General features: G+C 36.3%; 1 protein-coding gene across 2 annotated transcripts in view; it reads left to right on the top strand.

Moving 5' to 3' along the window:
* The window catches only part of LOC105263050 (FMRFamide receptor-like), a 117,110-nt gene extending 97,461 nt beyond the window's left edge, over nucleotides 1-19,649 (top strand). For both annotated transcript variants that reach the window (XM_011299014.1, XM_011299013.1), the window contains one exon: nucleotides 19,351-19,649. In XM_011299014.1, the coding sequence (XP_011297316.1) occupies nucleotides 19,351-19,556 (206 nt within the window). In that variant the 3' untranslated portion in view covers nucleotides 19,557-19,649. The remainder of the gene's footprint in view (nucleotides 1-19,350) is intronic.
* The last annotated feature ends 1,645 nt before the right edge of the window (nucleotides 19,650-21,294 follow it).

The following is a 21,294-nucleotide window of genomic DNA, read 5'->3' as shown; positions in this document are numbered from 1 at the left end:
GGCGTTTTGGGAGGGAATAAGCTATACTCCTGTCTCCGATTTCTCGATCCTCCGTTCTGGACCGTGTGTACCCGTTGGGGGGTCTCAAATGGATAAGTGGATAAAAATGAGCGAGCGGTTTTAAAAGCTTGGCTGTTCACGTGATTTAGTTTACTTGGGTGTGATTTTACCGGAGCATATGAACTAGCGTCACTGCTTGCTGAATTACCGTCGTTACGGGGTTGCTTTTTCGCGTCATTTCGGGTGTTTTTTCTTGACTAGTCTTGATAGAGTTTACCGTGGGGTTTATCGCAAGTGAATTAATTCTATCCGAGAATGCTTGTGAAATGATCGGGCTGGCAAAGGGAATTTTATTCAGCTCCGACTCATATTTCTGTGGGTTATCGTGAGGGCATGGATAACTTGTGTTTGTCATGGTCCTTGCGTTAGCGGAAGGTTCTATTGGTTGCGGGGGTGCGAACGTTGGTAATTTCGGTACTACTTCCAAACGGCTAGATGCCAGAGGGGCATTTACATTAGGTGGCGGATTGGGTCCCATTATTTGTGGGAATTCTAATGCTTTATGGTCATTTTCGAGAAACCGTCCCGAGCGGTTCCGCGTTTCAGTCTGTTTAGCGTTCGGTCCGAGGAATCCGTTGCATTGTTCGTCAACTTGGGGAAGGACTCCGGCACTATAAACTTCTGTTATCGCGCTTCGTTCGATTTGGATAAAATTTCTCATAATTTTCAACTGTTCGGCTGGAATACTTTCATTATTTCTTAATTGTTCTAGAAACGCATCGTTACGCAAAAGCGCTCTGGAATCCATCATAGTGTTGGAGAATTCAACTCTTTTAGGGATCGCGCCCGTATTTGTAAGAGGCGTAGTTTTAATTCCCGGTATACTTGTCGTGGGAGCGACGTTGTCTAATTTATTATTTATCGTGTTTTCGAAATGGACGTATGAGTTTGACACAATAGTTTGTAAAGTAAGATCATCTTGATCAGAGGATTCTTCCTCGTGAATGCGAGGCGGAGACAAGCGTCCCGTCGTGTCTCCGTCGCTGAAAGGTCCAATATTTTCATTATTAGATTCTAATAGCACGAGAAGAGCCATTTTTTGGGGAAGTTCGTTTTCACTGCTAGCCTTTACTCTAGATTTGCTTTCCTTCTTCTTCTTCGTTCCCCCGAGTTTTCGTCCCGAGCGTAAACCCATCATTTCCCCGTTTTATAACAATCAAGTCCCTGTTCGGACGCCAAAATTTTGTTGCGGCCTCCGAGCGGCTGGACGATCGATTATTTCCCAAAAGGCGACCCCCAAGAACTAACTTGACCACGACCAGTTACGTCCAAACGGAGACCAAAGTAAAGTGGGATCGTATTGTGTGGGATAAAACATTAAAGTGTACCATGCTAGGTTATGCAGGAATTCTAATTAGGGATACGATCACGCAGAGAGAGAGGGAAAATCCTTCTACTGATTAATTTAGAGATGTTTATTGGGGTACTAAAAACACAGGATTATTATATCAATCCAAGATAAAACCGCTCATCCTTCCTAAAAACCCACTCTACAGAGAATCTTAAAATTGTTCCTCTCATTTCTTCTCCCTTTCACTCGAAGGAAGTAATAAAAAACAAGTGGAGAATTGATCTTATATCGCATATTATATAGGTGTCTTTGCTAATAAATTAGCAATATGCTTCCGAATGGTTATTCAATATCACATTCAAAGATCTCCACATTTTAAACCAAAGCAATCCACATTTATAATATGGCAAATTCATCCAATTTCTATCAAAATTGGAGCCTCATCCCTTTGATTTGACATATTAGATCATGGTAAATGTCTAGAAAAGGGCCACCAAATAATATAAACCCGAAATTTCAACGCGAATTCAAATCACCCGTAATCAGCTGTGTTTACATTCTTTTCTAGACATTTACCTAGATCATTATTCTGCGATCTATGTCTGTCCATGTTTCACAATCGATTCATTAATTATTATTATTTTTTTTTATTTTTCAGGGAAAGACTCTTGAAATAGTGATTACGCATAACTTCTCAATTCTCATTGATTCTTTCAGTGAATTTTTGTTTTCATTTCCATAAACTCCTTTCCCTTTTATTAGACTTGATTCTGTCCAGTTTTATCTCCTTTTTTCAGATTAACTGATCAAGATCTTCCAAAACCCCACCTGCCACGACAAAAACCTCAACTTCATCCAAGCTCCCGACTCTGACAATTTCATTTGAATCTAGTCCTATTCTCTTATTCATTTTCCGTCTGGGTTTTCAAAGAGAACATGGGTTATGGGCCCCAGGTAACTCAAATCTCAATTTTTCCTTGAAACCGATATTGCAGTTGCTCATAACAAGAATTTTATTTGATTGTCGAGACGGCAATCTTTTTTTCATAGGAGGGAATAATGTAACGAATCGCTAAAACCTCTAATTTTCCATTTGCATTCCATCGGTATCCATTCTTTTCTTTCCTTCAACCCTCTCGTCTGAAATTAGCATTTCTCTTTCATAATGTTAGTTTTTTTTTGCCAATCTTGACAATTTGTTCTATCAATGCTACGTCTAATTTAACAAACCCACTTATTTTTAAATTCATGTGCTCTTCAATATAAGAAATGAATTTGTTCCCGATATACTCGACTATAATAGATTTAGCATTAATCCAAAATTACTAACTTAGGGCAGCGCATTCATGTCTCTGGAATCTATTTCAATGAGAGAGAAGAAGGTAATCATCATATTTTTCTCCTATAACGATGACTAAGAGAGAACTATTCTTCAGCCTCTCATTCGAAATGTTCTCTTGCCTTTGTTTTTTTTACCTCAACCCGTCATCGATAAGAGTGCTAAACTTTGTATTGCTCTGAAATGAAAACTTAAATAAAGTTTTTCAACTATAATTGTATGTATCTCCTGACTGATATGCGCAGAAATCGTTGAAATATCCCTATTAAAAAACTCGTTGTCACTCTGAGTCAGCCGACACTTCCTCTCTAAACCCTCTATTTTGAGGAATACATATTGTATAACATTTTGAAGCTTATGAAATTTGCTTTCTAATGGTTGTTATTTCAGCCCCGTATGTTAACCCGTACGGAATTTATAGCGTTTTAAACATTAAAATGGACATGAAATGTCATGTCACGTTACGCTCGCACATTTTCTTTTGAGGGTATTTTCAGAATCTCAGCTAATGAAACATTATGGGTATCTACCATCATTTGAATGCTAGGAGAATGCCCTATCATATAAGACTACTTTTAGTTCGCGGTTTGGACTATGCTTTGATTCCCGAACATTTAAACATGAAATGGTATGTCCTGTAACGCTCTGGAATTTTGATTCAGGTTCTATTTTCAACTGCTCATCTGACGATATATTGCATATATGTAGTATCATTTTATCATTTTACTTGATTTTTAAATTATGAGCATTCAAATATAAAAAAATGGTTTCATTTTCGCTCACTTCTTATCGACGTTTTTTGTCATGTGCTCAAGTTAATTAACAACGAAATATAGAATTTGCTTACCTCTACAAAATAACGAATCCCAGCATTATGAATAATCAATTTCAATTCGGATTCCACACATACCGACTACCATTATCTTAATTTTGTGGTGTGGTGAAAAAAAATCATAAAAATCATAGCCTACAACTTTGAAGAAACAATTTGAAGTGATGCACATTGACGTTCCATTGTAATTCATCCTTAAAAGAAAATTACAATGGAAAATCTTTACAAATATAAAATTGAATTTTTGTGATAAATATGGTATTGTGTTCGAACCTGCAATTTCGAATCCTTGCCGGTCTTTATATGTGTATTATACGATTGAGCGTGAAACATAACAAAAGATGCAATGTGACTCTATTGCGATATTCGGAAAATTATAACTTGAATGCGGATCAAGTTTCGAGGACGAAACACCAACCATTTGAAAGCGAATATAATAAACTTAAAAATCATATAACATATGCTTATTTTAACAGGACATTTTAAATTCAAATCAATTGTAAATTGAAAAAAAAGATTATATGAGATAAGTAAATTTCTAGGAATATGGCCCTAGTATTCTTTTAAAAAAAAGCAATTTGACAGAGATTAAGAGAATGATTATTGCTGTGACCTTCATCTTCGAACTCGGTCAAGTGCAGATCAGGACACATTTTTTAAGTGGTGATTTAATGGTTTCAGATGATTTTTTTTTGAGCTATCGTGAAAAAACCGAATTTTCGAAAAATGTAAAAATTATAAAAACGGTTGAATAAAATCAATTTCTATTGATGGCGATAGATAGGGTTCAATGAGACCTAAATTTGAATAGAAAAAGATGCAATTGGCTAGAGATGCGGGTTAGCAATAAAAAAAAATAAATGAAATAAAAATAGCACATACACACACATATACACATATACATATACATTCGGACACGGTCGAAAAATTGCATTTTCGAATTCCTTGGGTCATATTAAGTTGACATATGACAAAAAATGGGAATCTTAAATTTGGGCGATTACAAAGCTTCCATTCGGAAGCAATAACGAATCCACGCGTCCAATATGAAAACCTTCAAGGAACAATAGCCGAATCATCAGTCAAAGAGAAGGACCAAATCAGTAATAATATCACGAAAGTCTTACCAATTATTGCCGAAGCGCGAAACAATTTAATGAGTACGGTCTTCGACGTTATAAAAGACGCGAAACTCGGACTAATTTATGCTTATACCTTCAAACCTACATCACTTCGAGAGACTCTAGCCGAACTGTCAACCGAAGAAGGGAGTGCGTTCATTCCCTTGCCTAGAGACGGTGTAGGATTGTTACAATTAAGAGAAATAACGAAGACCGACCAGGTCATGAAAGACGGTCGTGTCATCATCATCACAAAGATTGATATTTGATAAGAGATACACCAGAAAAAGTGTATCAAATCCACTCACATCCCGTCCTGCAACGTCTTGGTAACAAGACCGAGGTGTACGCGTACGTAGTGCCCTCAGCCAGATATTTATGGATATCCGCGAACGGGGTACGGTTCTCATTTATTACTCATGAGTATCTATCTAAATCCTGTAAAAGGGCGAGGGATTACCGCAGTTGTCTACCTCCCAAAATCCTTCATATGATGACACGTAATACACCATGTGAGATCGCCTTGTATCGTATGCTAAGCAACGTAACCTTACTGTCCTGTAATGTCATCATCACGGGTGCACCAACAGATTATTGGATACCCCTTCGTCGACCTGGACACTGGTTATATAGTGTAAAAACCTCAATGAAAGCGGAACTAAATTGTCTACACAAAAACGTACTACTACAAAAACGATCCCCTTAGATTTAATTAGACGTAATTTCACTCAAAAAACTCATCAACTAACAACATCTGTAATCCGAGAGGAAATCGACTCACCTTTGAAAATTCTTATCCTCGCCAACCTTGTCATCGTATTTTGTTTATATTTGTGTACAAGACTACCCACTATTATTAGACGATTAAGGTGTAACGCTACGAGTGAGGAAATCCCTCCTATACACTGGTTCAATGCGGAACCAGAAAACCCGGACAATGAAAGTCAAGTGGAGGAGTCACCCTTCAGAAATTTCGAACACCTGCAGGGAACCAGACCCCAACGAACATTGAGTTTTACCTTCCTTTCAACTACCTGTCCAGAACCCGAACCTTTGGTGTTGGAAAATCCACCGATTATGCAACCTGAACAATTCTATTCCTCGCAAGCCACGTCTTGTCCGACCCTTGCCTCCCGTATCTCCCACTGGTAGCAATGACCCTGCCAAACAAAAACTCAACATTGCTAAAAGCGACAAATTAGAACGTAATGAAGAAGTAAAACAGGACTCACAGGAGCCATTTCGAGTGTGAAATCTAGTGTCTACCGTTCATTGAAAATCAACTCTGTATTAATTATACCGCAGTCGAATAAGACCTTTGGAAATTAGAGCCCTAGTAAGTAAGATAATTTATCAGCATTTTGCATGCGTTTTACAAAAGGGAACTACCCCTTCGAACACCCAAGAAATAAATCGAGCTGTTCGGCCCAAGTCGCGACGAAACAAAAATGTGCAAAGTTTATCGGCAACTTTTAGTGTCACGCAAACATATCATATCATTTTGCATGAGAGTGTCCCTAGAAATAAGGATTGGCATGAGGACGAATGACCGTCCTCTGCGAAAGAGTGGTACTGTGCCTATCCTCGAATGGGACTAGGATCCTTAATTGCGTAATCCAATCATAACAAGATGGGGCTAACCCATTAAATATGAATTGTAATGTGCGCTGAAGAATTCACAACTAAGCCCTGTAAAGAAAAGAAGAAAGAATACGCTTGTTGTGACAAGTAGAATGTATGACTGAATGATGAATGAAAAATTATGTAATTATGCTTTTATGTAAAATCCACTATGTTCAACCGAAAAACCAAGATAAACCCAACGACGCTAGTAATTAATGTTATAAGGATAATGCGCCCAGCATGAAGTAAATAATTAAGGAGAAGGAATAGTTTAAAAATTGTTAAATTTTTTAGCATTAAGTAACCCCCCCAACGATCACTCAGTTAACACATCAAGTTCTGCTATTGCAAAGAGGACTTTGCAAATTCTTCATCCCCGGAGGTGTCGCGGATCCCGCTGTTTTTCTTGACCTTTCCAGTAATCTTGAAATTCACCAACGGTTTTTGGGAGAAGCTGCGCGGATTGAACAATAGGGTGATGATTCAGGCGGCCTCACTCCCTCCCCCCCTCTTCTGTTACTGAAAAGGTGAATGCGAAATCAAGTGCCCCAGTACTAAGAATCCTCCCGGTTATCGGAAGCAATTCCCAGAAACCGAGATATAACCCCTGGGCTGGAACTTGGAAGGACGTCCAGCTACCACCAAGCGAGGGATGACTCATGCCCCTCGTACACAGGAGTTGCACCCCCCTGGACCCAGGTTGAAACCTGGAAACGGTACGAGACGTCTCGCCCCCTCCAGTAAGCCAGGTTGTAAACGTCAGCCTAATGAGAATTATGTCGCCAAGTCGGCGCCACGACGGTCCGCAAAACAAAGACATGGTGCCCGGCACCAGACGCATTACGGTTAAACGCCCCGCTGCGGATTTGAGACGCGTCCAACCCAAGGAGGGAGCGACCGTCCTGCAACAACCCCCGCCGTTGAAAGGCCCCCTAGAACCGACAGGTGAGTGACAGGAAGCGCAACCCCTCTCCCACAATGGACCCAAAATCAACTGGACTTCGCTGATAGGCCGAGACGTCGTAAAAATCGGGAATACGGAGATCACACCACTTGAGCCACGATCGCAACTGTCAACGGTTTTCCCGATTCTCGGAACAAGACAACGAACTCCCGAATTCCCGGAAGAGGACCGCCATGATGAGTGCCTAATCCCGGCATATCGAGAGATTCCTCTGTAAAATAGCGGTCGCGGGCCTAGGTGGGGGATGATCGCCACCAAGGGTATATATGATCCCGCCACAACCCGCGAAGACTACTTCTTCTTCACTTGTTACTTGACTTGACGGCACTTCACTTCGAATACCTTAGTCTGTCACTTCAGTTTCCTTGTGTCATCATCTTGATTCGCCAAGTTGGTTCATCGCTAGTCTTCACCTGCATCAGCCAAGCTACCCTCGAGGAAGCGGAGTCCTACCTACGAGACGAGGCCGTCTTCATTAACAATTACGCCTGAGCTGCGTAAGTCTATTGCAGACTAGTTGAGCCAACCCACTTCAGAAATTGCCACGCCGGAGCTGCGTAAGCAAGAAGAAATCAAACTAGCAATGAGGACTCCCCTGGACTCATTCATTCCAGGTTTAAAAGGCAACACTTGTACGGAGCGACAAGTACCTGCTAACCGACCCACCGACATAGTCCAGCCTCAAAAGATCGTAACAAAGCTGCACTAAGCGTTCGCTTTGTTGGTGAATGAAAACCGAGCGAGCCATAAAGTGACCCGACATCTGAAGTCCACGAGAAGGCGACCCGCTACCCCTGGTCTGACGGAAGATTGGGGCCTGCCTTTTCGCTGCCCGAACCTCCGGTTCGGCACCTTCTCACCTGCCAGGTGAACGCCCTGAACACCTAGACCATCGCAACGAATCTCCAAGTTCACCGATCTCACTTTCACACCCCGAGAATCATCTCCTCTTCAAGAAATCATTGAGAGCTACCCCTTCAACCTTCGAGGGAACCGCCGAGTCTGCCCTCGACGCGACTGAGTGATCGCACCTTCTACCCCCCCCCCCCCCCCTTTATCATCAACTGTAAGTCTTGAATCAATTGGAATTCTTCCTTCACCTCGGTTTTACCTATCTCTCCTATCATATTGAGTGGTTTTATCTTGGATTCTTGTAACAATCCTGTGTTTTTGGTACCCCAATAAACATCTCTAAATTAATCAGTAGAAGGATTTTCCCTCTCTCTCTGCGTGATCCTTTCCCTATTTAGAATTCCTGCGTAACCTAGCATGGTACACTTTAGTGTTTTATCCCACACAATACGATCCCACTTTACTTTGGTCTCCGTTTGGACGTAACTGGTCGCGATCAAGTTAGTTCTTGGGGGTCGCGTTTTGGGAAATAATCAATCGTCCAGCCGCCCGGAGGCCGCAACAGTGCGCCGAATTTGAATTTCGCCGTTCGACTCGACCAATGATGAATTACTCCTACGCGTTTCGAGATATTTCGACTCGGGCGAACTTCATTTTTGTGTTTCAACTTTCATAATAATGATTAGATTGATTAATGACGCATATATTAGTACGTAATTATCTCCAACCGTTCAAATTGGCGAAGTTATCAATAAATAATTAATAATTAAAGCATTTGAGAGGGTCGGACTCTCCTATAAATACTTGGACCTCCTCCGAAAGGTAGGGGTCTCCCAATAATTTCTCTCGTGGCGCAGAGAGAGACTTTCGGAGACGGATACTTTGATGCCCCGCGCCAGAGACTCAATATTCGTCTCGGGGTGCCTGACTCGAGATCGGCGACAGTTGATGTAGGGCATTACCAACATATAAAAAATACTCAACTGCTCACTATATATAGATGTAAAAGCATAGTCTAGTAGCGATTACCAGCTCATAAAAACCGGAAACTCGCAAAGTGAGTGGAGATAATAAAAATCGGCAAAAGGAGATCTTGCGCCCATTGTAGAGGACAATATCTTTATTGATGCAAATAAAAGTTGAAATAAAAATACCACTGGAGAGTTCATCTACGAATTATTAAGAATCCAAAGATTGTTTTCAATTTTTCGTCATGGTTTCTTCATGAAAAAATTATGAAGTGACGGTGGTAGTAGAGGGCGAGGGTGCGAGCGTATAATATACGCGATAGCATCTCCAAAACGTTAACCTAGGACATACGCTTTCACGTATCTTGATCATGAATCCAGTAACGACCGCAGAATCATTCATGTTCAATAAATGCACCCAAAGTTTTTCATAAATAACGGAAGAATTTTGAACATCTCGAAGTTGAAAATAGATTTGATGCAAGTATTTTTTTTTTCGTGTACCCGAAGACGATAAATCGACTCCGCATCTCTACGAGACTATAAAACGGTATATACTCAGTATTTAAAAAACCTAAAAAATCAATATTAAAGTTTCTGGATGCATCATGCTGCAGCTAGATATACCTTCAATATAATCAAACTTCTGGACAAATCTGTAGCCTATCGACGAGCTAGGTTTATGTATTTAGGACGCTTGATACCATTTTGAGAAAGCCTCGACGTGTTTGGCTTTGTCCGTCAGTTTCAACAATGGAAAGGCATACATAGTCAAGATAGAACTTTGAAATTCGGACAAAACGAAAAGACCCGTTGTATATAACAATCGCCATTAATATTCAGTGGAGAAAAATATTATCGAAATGCATGAGAACAAAGAAATCGACAAAAAACATGATCTCCATGGTATATTCTAAGTCATCAATATGATCAAGTTTTTACCTTTGAATTCATAAATCTCAGTACTTTGTCGATGTATCGAGACTTTGAATAACGCCGTATTTTTGTATGCCTTTGAAGTTCCAGAACGAAAAAGCTTCTATCAGCATCTGTTTTATTCATGAAAATCATGTAAATCGTAGCAATATTCTCCAATACACACTTTTACATGCAAAACAGTGGTTCATCCTATTGTTTTTCTTCGCTTCTATTCATACTTCTGTGTCAGAAACACTTGATTTTATGATGATGTCATTTCTAACACGAGTGAAAGCTATTTTCGCTATTTTCAATTGCGTAGATCCATTCTATTAATAATTTTATTGTTGTTTACAACACCAAAACCTATCACGTCCCGAACAATTTTTCTTTTTTTTTGAAACATGCCCACTTGTTATTTCGAAATATTCCATCACATATTTATTCTTTCATTCATTGCTTTGTTCGGATAATCCGTGTCGTGATTACGGGTGCTCAATCATTTTTATATGTTTTACACTGCATAAATTATGGGAATTTTCTCACCGCCATCACTACTTTTCAGATTTTTCCAAAGAACTTCCAATTATTTTGCCGCTTTTATAATAAACAACTATTTTTTACAGGCGGACATTTGGTGCTGGCAAGAAGTTTGAATGAGTAATTATTATTCGTAGCAATATTAGTTTTCTTTAATAACGAATTTCCAAAATGAAAAAAATAAACAGAATTCGTCAATATTGCTAATTATTGATTATAGGTTTGTTCAAGGTCCTAACATAAATTCCCATACGCAAGAGTAATATGACCATCATTATTACCACCTAATCGGAATCACGTAGAGTAATGAGATTTTTATCAAAATATACTTACTTCCTTCGAATAAATGACCTAATCACCTAGAGAAATAAGATTTTTATCAAAATATATTTACATGGAGAGAAAATCACAGGAAAAATTACGTGACTAATCAAGTAATCGTGGGCTGGAGTGTCATTTCCTTGTTTTTTACGGGAAAATTTGGGAAAAAATGAGAGACGAACAGTAAATTTTATTATTTGCTCTGGAAAATTTACGTAACTGTTCCGTAATTTCTTACGAACTTGTAAAATTTACCACAGTTCCGGTAAAAATTATTCCGAGTAACGTAAAAATTATCCACTTTCATTTAAATTTTATGTGACGTACCGTAATTTTTACGTGGCCGAATTGAAAAATTCATAGACAGCGCTGGTGGTACACGGAGAAAAAAGTCCAAGAAAAATTACTGTGCCGAGCACTACAATCGTGGTGCAAAATGCTAGAATACTAGAACTTCTTTAATTCACAAATAAAAATTACTATCAATATGTCAAATGTTCTTATACATTCCATAATTAATCATGTGTGGCTCCATAAAATTTACTAAAGAGCACTATAAAATTTGAAGGTCTATCATTTTTTTGTTTGAGTTTGAAAGAAAAATTGATAGAAATCCTTAAAAAATTCCTATCCAGATCGGTATTTTTTATTGTGCTCTCTTTTAATTTTTACTGTGCTACACAGCATTTTCTCCAACCATTTTTTAACCCAATATGATTGGTTAGCCATGAACGTCAAATGTTTCCGATTCTTGCCGAAGTTGAATTTAACAATGGTAACTGTTGCGACGACTGTGAATTTTTATTTGGCCGATAACGAAGTTTTGCTCGGCCGATGAAGAAATGATACTGCATGGCATAGTAATTTTTCTCAGACCTGCAGTTTACACCTAGATTGTAAGGCAGCACAGTAATTTTTGTCGGAATCACAATAAAAAATTCATAGATTTTTCTCTCCGTCTACGACTGTTCGTTATACCCGGTCGCGAATCATTGTCCAAGTTCGAATCACGTCACCTGGCAAATTATTATTGTCGGAAGGATAAAAAAACATTACAGTTAATTTTTGAAGTTTTAATCCAATCAAATCATTTATTAATTAAATATCCTGTGCCTCCATTATTATTATTGAAAAAAAAAGTTTGCGGAAAAATTACGAAACAATTCGGCAAAATTTCCGGAACTGAATACCATAATTTTTCTACCTCTAAAGATGAGTTTTTACTGACCGAGTGGTAAAATGTTCTGAATGATTGGCACTTTTTCCGATTTTATATTTCGCCCCACGTTTACTTTTGACACATAAATTTTTACGGAAGTTTTTACGTACATTTTCCAATATTTTTCTCCTCCTGTACTTTTTTCGAATAAATGAATCCTTGGGAAAATACTCTCTTCGTCAGTGTAAACGAGCAGTCTCATTTGGGCAGCAAAGGGGTAGCAGTAGCCATAAAATTTCAATTTCTAAATGTTCAAAGCGAAACTGCGTACTACACCATCTCTCGGTGTAAAAGTAGTGAAAGAAGGAATGCCGTGTTTCCTTAAGATTCATCGGGACAGAATAAAACCGAGTAATAAGGTACGAGATTTCCGATCACCAGTCAATGTCACGAATTTTCAAAGAAGAGGATTATCTCCGCCCCTCACTGCAATCAGTGGTTTCTAAAAACTTACCGAACGCGTTAACCGTTTCTACTTGACTTTGTTCCATTCTTTGGCTTCTCCTTTTTCCCTCGTTGTGGGCTCTCGAGTAGTCTAAAAAATCGACGGAAACCCAGCATCGATCGTCGTCTCAAGTGGGGGAACTAAAAGAGGGCAGATATATCCCTCTGACTTCTCCAGCTCATCTTGTCTTTCATACTGGTGGTCCCATTTTATGTACCGGTATATAAAAAGTAACGAAAGGAAATACTTACTCTGCCCTAGTCGTTCACTACTATCTCGTTTCTTCTCACTCTCCCAATATCTCTCTTGCACCTTTTAATTCAATTCATCGAACGATACTCGAATTACTCTACGTTATTAGATTGGTTGGCTCCCACGTTACGTTACCAACTCAATCATGGAATACATTCAGTCCAGACTACCTCAGGTAGAATTTACATTTGATTAAACATATTGAACATCTCACTGGAAATGATGGAGTAATTGAACATTCTGGTGATGCTGGCAGAAAGAATAATGTCAAAACTGAAGGTAAATGACCACCGCTCAGTACCCTTTATCAAATTCCCCGGAATTACTATGTGGCACGTAGGTTTCACCTTTTGAATTTATATACTTCAAAAATTAGAAATAGTTCTGAAATTTTTCTTGAATATTTCTCTCCATGATTGTACTCTTCTCCTCTTCCATTCTTAAAGTATAAATTAATCAAATACACATATTTGGCAATATACGTTCGCAAAATACTTTTCAGTCCTAGCATAAATTACTATAAGAATTGATTTGCTCGTGATTCTAATAGCAGCTATGAATATACTACGATCAGGTATAAAATATACTTGATTCAGGTATTTACTTTTGTCAGCAATTATTTTTCAGACCATTGATCGTTCTGGATCGGATTTAGATAATTACTTTAAACTCTTTTTTATTTTCGGACACTTCGGCTTCCATGTGTTTTCTATATACCATCTATATCAGAAAAAATTACCAAGGAATTATCCGTTAAAAAGACTCTGGGCCCTACAACGAGACGGCATCTGTATTAAAATAATTCTTGTTAAAATTTGTGTTAATATTTTGAATTTATTTTACTTTATAACAATCTTTATTAGTTGGTGTAGATTAATTATAGATATAGAGTAATATCGATTGAACACCCATCCAGTAATGAAAATTCTAAATTTTGATTTTACTGATGTGAGAACTATTTACATTTCTATTAAATTTATGATTGGTTGGGAATTCATTATCTATTTTTGCATTGATTATGATTCGTGTTGGTTTAATAGTTCCATTTACTGATATTTATATTAGCAAAATAATGGTATTTTTTATTGTTGATTTTAGCTATGGCTGGATACAATTCTATTAATTGACATTGCGGCTGGAAAAATAATCAGACGAATACCGATCGCATAATTCAAAACGATTCGGATTTTTCCATATAATTCCCTACAAACAAGTAATCCTGGAAACATTTTCTCAAAAATAGCGTTGCGTTTGACGCGTGTGATCTTTAAATTTGCAAAATTCGACACTAAATTATATTTTGGACCACTTCCTTCACGGAAAAATATGAATGCCATATATGTGTGTAATATATGTACTTACATATATTTATGTAAAATATGTGTTTACATATATGATTAGCTATATCTAACATATTCTCGTATGAATAATATATATTTTGAATAAATTGAATAAATTTTATTTTGTTTATTGGAATATGAGTGCAAGTGAATAAATAATTTTTACGAAGCCGTTTAATATTTCAAGGAAGTATTCTTTATTAACACGAGGAAGGCACATCTTTACTAGAGAAGAGTTAAGAGACTGAGACTGACCATGGCAAAAATTCTGAATGAAAAACAAGAATAAAAATTAATGTTTATGACACTAAAGAATACAGTCCTTTTTCAAATTTCAACAGATGTTCAGGATTAAATCATTCTAGAAAATGAAAAATTAAACAATTGTAAACTGCTCCCTTGTCTGTGACTATTTTTCCAGTATGTCAGAAGTCTTTGTCGAGTAGTTTTTGTACAACAATGGAGGATCTCAAAGATTCCAACATTATTCAACTTCAATTAGCTGATTTTCACGCAACAATCAATTTGTCCTCAAAGGCCAAATGAATCGATCCAACAGAGGCAATTTTATATCGTCAATTTTATCGTCAATTGATCTCCGCATGTGATAACAAAATCGACAAATTAAAAAAAATCTATCGATTAATGTGCTTACATCAACATAAATACATAATATCATAATTATACAATTTTCTATATAATATTGTGTATTAAACCTTGAGTATAAAATATTCCACATTAGATATTTATAAATAAATGAATCAATTATATTGATGAATCGATGAATCGATGAGAGCATGCGAAAAAAGTCAGAGATCAGTCGATCTCCGCTTGTACCAATAATCAATCAGTGACAAAATCAATCAATATATAATCAATCTTGTACAACTGAAAATTGGATTGTAAAAATAAAAACTGGAGAAAAATTTGACAGCCAATATCATGGGAATGTTTAAAAGATTACTCAAAGTACTCTATCACCTATTTACATAACCGGCGAGCAAAATCATTCAGTTCAGACAGTCTGCGATCGCATTGCCTCATGAAAATTCAATTTTCGTCATGAATATTTTTCACTTCAGATAAACTGCACGTATGCATTGGCAGAGATGGGACAAAACGAGTTCTTGGAGCTACAATGTCGGATGATTTTCTATGGCTAAAAGTTTTTGTCAGGCACTATTGAAAAATGAATGGAATTGAAAATATGTCCTACAGCTATTCAATATCACACGTGAAAACAAAAATACGGAAGGATTCGCTGTGAAAAAAATCAAATGCCAACGGGAGAAACTTTGTCTAGCGTGAGAAAAGTTTTTTTTTTTTTAATGTGACGCATCAAATGGATGCATTTGGCAGAGAAATATCCGGTACTGGCACTTACATTTTGTGCGGGATCGCTGAGTTAAATCGAGTTTACTTTACCTCGACGCGAATTTTCGCGTACATTTTTCCTCTAGTTTTTTATGTCTATTTACTGAAATGTTCAAGCCTTGGTATAAGTCCTTTAAATTGTCATTGTATATTTCATGTATTTGTTCATAATCTTATACTTGTACATGATATGTTTTTTAATATTTACACATTAAAACATTTACATTATTTCTCCTACGTATACTTGCTCGAAAAATCCAGTAAAAATTACCTAATAAAGACCATTTTCAACCTTTTCTTGTTTAACAATGAATAACACATTCCTCAGGGCTACTAACGGTCACAAATTAGCGGAAAATCAAATTAATTGTCTTTAATTGGTACTTAATGATTTATGATTAGATAACTTTAAAATAAACATTAATTTTCAGGATATCCATAATTGTTTCCCCTTAATTCTAATCAAATGCAATTGTTGGTTTTTTATGTTATGAATAATTCTAACTAGAATTAGATGTATGAATACATGAAAATGACTAATTTCTTATGTTCTTCTTTAAGGGTAGAATTCCCTGGTATTTTTCTGACGTCTCATTGATTTCTGTTGATTAAAAATCTTGGTTTTTAGATTAAGAATTTGCAATAGCTTTCTTTATGACTAATTAGTTTCTGTATTTTTATTTTTTAACAGAAATAAATATTGCCCTGATGAGCAGCACACATAATGTTCGAAACGTTGGCAAAATTAAAGACAATTAATTTAATTTTCTTCTAATTCATGACCGTTAATGGCTCTGATGGAAGTGTTATTCGTTGGAAAAAAATACACGAGAGACCACGTAAAACATATAAAATATTACGGAAAAATTCTTGAACATAATGATTACAGAAATTTTTCGTTCTCTTCTAGTGACAGGACGGAAAGTGAAAGACAGAACTGAACGTTTCAGATTTTTCTCTTATATTTCTATAGAAATTCGCCCAAAATCATTCTCGCTTGCGGTATCGTTCCGTAATTTCTTTTGGTTATTTCTCTCTACATGCAATGAGTTGCACCTGCGAACTTTTTCGTGATGACCGGACGTGAGCAATTCGTTTTCTCTAGTCTACGTTCTTTGGTTGTACTTTTGGTTGGATCGTACTTTGGACAACGTCCCAGTGCATTCTCACAATTTTCCGGTCATGTTCTTTTTTTGCTCTGGTTAGTGTTCATTAAAAAATTTCAAGTGTTGCGGAATGGATTTTATTGCGCGTTCTGAGTTATATACCCGCGGAAGGGGACGGCAATGCAAGCACAGCAGTCGTTCTATTAACCCTGACCTAGCACAAGACGTTGAAGCCTGGGATGATAACATCGGGCCAAGCTTAGCTACCAATCCGCAAGTACAAATTGCCAGCCGACGACCAGAATTAACGGGTCTGTACGCATCCATTGTATTTCTACGGAAGTCATTTGAAAATCTGTGACACTGGGTAGTGCACTATTAGAAGTTTCTCGAAATTTCAGGCACAGTGTTATCTGAACACGGAAGATCAACAATATATTTGCATTAAGTGTACTTTATACTTTATTTAATAAATATTGAATAAATAAATTAATCAGTTATTTTCAATATGGGAAATGTGTACTAAAAAGTACTGAAATTCAAATTTCAACATCTGTTTAAGGATTATCAAAATGATGTACGACATTGGAAAATAAATATACTACAGTCACGTATGGGATATATTTTGAATATATATATTAATACATTAATTTTAAGTCTACTTTATGATTGATTTATGAACTGCAAAATTAAATCTTCTATGTTGAATAATAATTGATTTTTTAATAGATTAACAATTCAGCGAAGTTATAGCCTAAATTTTCGATATTTATCATACGGATTTCAAAATTGGGAATCAGTCGAATATCCCAGAATTTTTAGATTATCTGCAACTTATTTTACCTTAATGTTATAATAATAAAGATTTCGCATTAACAATTTCTAAATATTACAATCTATCACTTATTTTTATTTGAAATATTTTGTATGAAATAGTATATTTGATAACAAGTGTGAAAAAGTAATTTTTGGCGTCTGGGAGGTATAACCCCACCTACCAAGAATCACTTTACACATGAGTTGTGACCAATATTTTCCCTCACAATGTGCGGGAAAGTGACTTTATAGCAGAGCGCGCCTGAAAAGTTACTTTTCGGATACTCGTGGAAAGTTCTGTTTACCTTGAAGGATTATATTACCAGCTTTTAGCTCGTGCTATAAAACTACGTGCCAAAAAACCCCTTTTCCACACTTGTATGGAAATATGCTATTTCAACCTCCAGTCTTTTTAAGGTTTACCAGCTGTGCCCTAGTTCCTGCTGCTCTCGAAATGAATGTCTCACTGCACGCTCCAATTTTTTTATTAATACCTACATCTCCGATATTAAATCGAAACACTCCCGCATGAGGGAGAATTGCGGATTGGAAATATCATGCACCAAGGCACTATCCTTATGATCATATGCAGTAAATGCATGGAACAGCGTGATATAATTTTTTTATATTTAACGGCACAATTACGATATCTTTGAGATTTTAGAAATTGCGAGAGTCATCAATTTTTTAGGCATTTTCACAAAGAAACATATAAACGTAAATTACGATTACATACCATGTGAAAAATATATACTGATCGCTGAAATGTAGGAATTCATCTGGATGATTCCACGGAAATAGTGATTATTACGAAATCGCTCTTTTCATCATCATTACATGATAACACTCGCTACTAAGGGAGTGAAAAACATATACTCAGCCTATATTCCAGCTATATTCTATTTTCCATAGTTAACAATTTTCGCTGTTGCCATTACCTCGTGTAAGCATCATTGCATTTCTGCTTACGATTGTCGTAAATTTCGACTAAAAAATTTGTAATCTTAATTTACAGCAAGAGCGAACGCGCGCCATTATTATAAACATCATGATTCAGAATTCTAATATTGTAAAATTAAATGCGTTGCGAATTCAAATTTGTCACCTCAGACGACTTAACCAATGAGGAAAAGGCGTAATAGACTTTCGAGATATCGATATTCTCCATGTTTGTCCTTTTTATAATAGGTAGGATTTTATAATAGGAACAAGATTGTAATTTATCATGATTATGACCGTAAATTACGATTGAAAAATTGTTACCCGGATAAAAACAAATGTAATCGCAATATTTTTTGCAAATTTTCAAAAAATCTCTGGAAGACTTTCCAGAATTTTTTTTTTAACACAGAAAAAATCGGAAAACAGAACAATTTAATTTTTGGGAAAGGTTTTGAAAAATTTTTCAAAAATTTAAATAGGATTTTTTTTTTAATGTAGACGGCGTATTTTTTGAGAGTATTGAAAAATTTAAAAAATAAGAAAACAACAGTATGATTAAAAAAAATATATATTCGCAAAAATTTCTAGAAAATTATTAAAAAAATTATCCAAAACAAATTTTTGAAAAATTTTTCAAAACATTTCCCAACAATACGATTGTTTTGTTTCCCATTTTTTTTTTGTTTAAAAAAAAAAATCTGAAAAGTTTTCTAGAAATTTTTTGAAAATTTGGAAAAAATATTCCGATTACAATTTTTTTTACCCGGATAATTACGATGTAATTTCGCATGTATAGTATTTTCCATGCAGGATATATATGTAACACACGTAAGATATATTTTCAGCTCAAAGAGCGATCCTTTAACATAATTATATATTTTTGCGTAGAACGACCTCACAATTACCCCATTATTTTCAAGCGTCCGACTCTTCATGTACTCATATAAAATATAATTGCTGGAGATCCATCTCCATTAAATCACTTGTAGTTAATTATTTGACAAATATATGTTTCATTTTGTTACAGGTGAAATGATGGACATACTTGCACTGATAAATTCAGCGATAAACTTCATTCTGTATTGCGCCATGAGTCGACAATTTCGCACAATATTCCACCAGCTTTTCTGCACATGGAAATTATTGGGGAGGTGGCTACCAGTACCACAGCATCTGGATAATAACGGTCATACAGCAACAACCCATACTATGACGCAAGTTACCCAGGTCTAGCATAGGCGTAACCGGCGAACATATTGCTATCCGCTATAGGTGATCCCATTACAAACACTATCTCCACCTATCGGAGCGAAAAACGTCAGTAAAAATTACTTATCTGATAACCGTCTTGTGTTTTAATCGTTCGGACAAAATTACCGCTGTAATTATAAAAATCAGGATTGAAAATTTAAACATTAAATGAGTTCTAAATTCAAATTGACCGCCTCAGATGACTGAACCAATACTCTCGATACTCTCCATGTTTATCCTTTTTATAATAGGATTTGTCAACTGCTTAGTAAACGTTATCCATCCGTCTGAAAAAGACACCTTCGAGGTTATTTTTCCCGAGTGGTTAGATAATTAGTAGTCATTTAATGATAAAAAAGTTGTCGACCGCTTGGTCAAAGTTATCTAGTCGTTTGAGAAAAATTACCTAAAAGTGAAGGTAATTTTTTCTCAAAGGGGTAGATAACAGTTAATAAGCACACTAATAGAAGTATTTGGTTATAGAAACCTGTCGTATTCGGTTGAGAATTTTTGTTTTATTTGTTGATTGGAACCGAGCATTTAGTTATAAATACAACAATAACAGTGAATTCAACTGTTCGCCGATTTTAGCCGTATTTGATTTTATTGAATTTTTCTGTTTTTCTGACACGAACCGAGAACCATTTGAGACAACTTTGGTAATATTTACCGAATTGCAGTTGACTCAACGCGCCATCTAGTTGAGAAAGACACTGTACTTGTGCTGTTCTCATTACCAGCTAGCCATCCGGTAACTATTATCTAATCAGCCATTTGGGTCAATCCTAACCTCTCAAATGAACCGTTGGGTAACTGTCACCGCACGATTCAGTTGGTGCTATTTAACTGCGTAATTAGGTAATAGTTGCCGAGGCTGTGTAACGTTAACCTAATCCTTCTATCAGTGTCGTTGGTAAATTTTCCTGAGCGGTACGGTAATTTCCGGATGGCCTAAACACAATACGATTGCCAAACGGTTAAGTAATGTTTACGGAAATTTTCTCTCCGTGTACACCACCCGAAAATCACATTTGTCAAGTGAATTTACTTGTATCAAGTAAATTTAATTGACATAAGTCATTTTTTCCCATTGTACTTCAATTCCCTCACCACGAAGAGAAATTCCAGCAATTTTTACTGTGAAAAATATAGAAAAATGATGTGTCCTTCTGTAATCGGAGCGCAAATAACGAGCAAATTAATAAATATTGTGAACTTGCATAATATTTCCTTAAAATTTGTTTAAAAATATTTTAAACAGTTCGACTCAAAAAAAAATTGTGCGGCGCATATCGAAAATATCTGAGACCAGACAGTTCAATTTGTTATAATCCCACATGGAAAAATGTATATCCAGAAATATATGTCAATTATCCAGATATATGTCCAGATATATCTCATCGCTTATATTGACGATATATTCAAAACGTCAGTTGAATATATTTGAGATATAATTCCGGCAAGAAAACTGTATCTCAGTGGAAATTCTTGGATTATATCTTTCTCCATGTGGGATGATTCGGAAAACTTTCTTATTGAGCCGCTAAAATTATAAACACACGTTCATTACTTCTTCTCAAAAACTGTCTGGCATTGACCCAGAAATTTTCCGGTTCTGCTTAGGAAATTAATCAATGCTCATGAAAATATCGAAATATTCTAGCGCTTCGTTTGCTGTATGGAGTACAGTAATTTTTCTGTGATTTTCTCTCCGTGCATT

Source organism: Fopius arisanus, unplaced genomic scaffold (genome assembly GCF_000806365.1).
Source record: "Fopius arisanus strain USDA-PBARC FA_bdor unplaced genomic scaffold, ASM80636v1 scaffold00012, whole genome shotgun sequence".
NCBI classification, from domain to species: domain Eukaryota; kingdom Metazoa; phylum Arthropoda; class Insecta; order Hymenoptera; family Braconidae; genus Fopius; species Fopius arisanus.
Note: the sequence above shows the minus strand (reverse complement) of the source record. Positions and strands in the feature narration are given on the sequence as shown.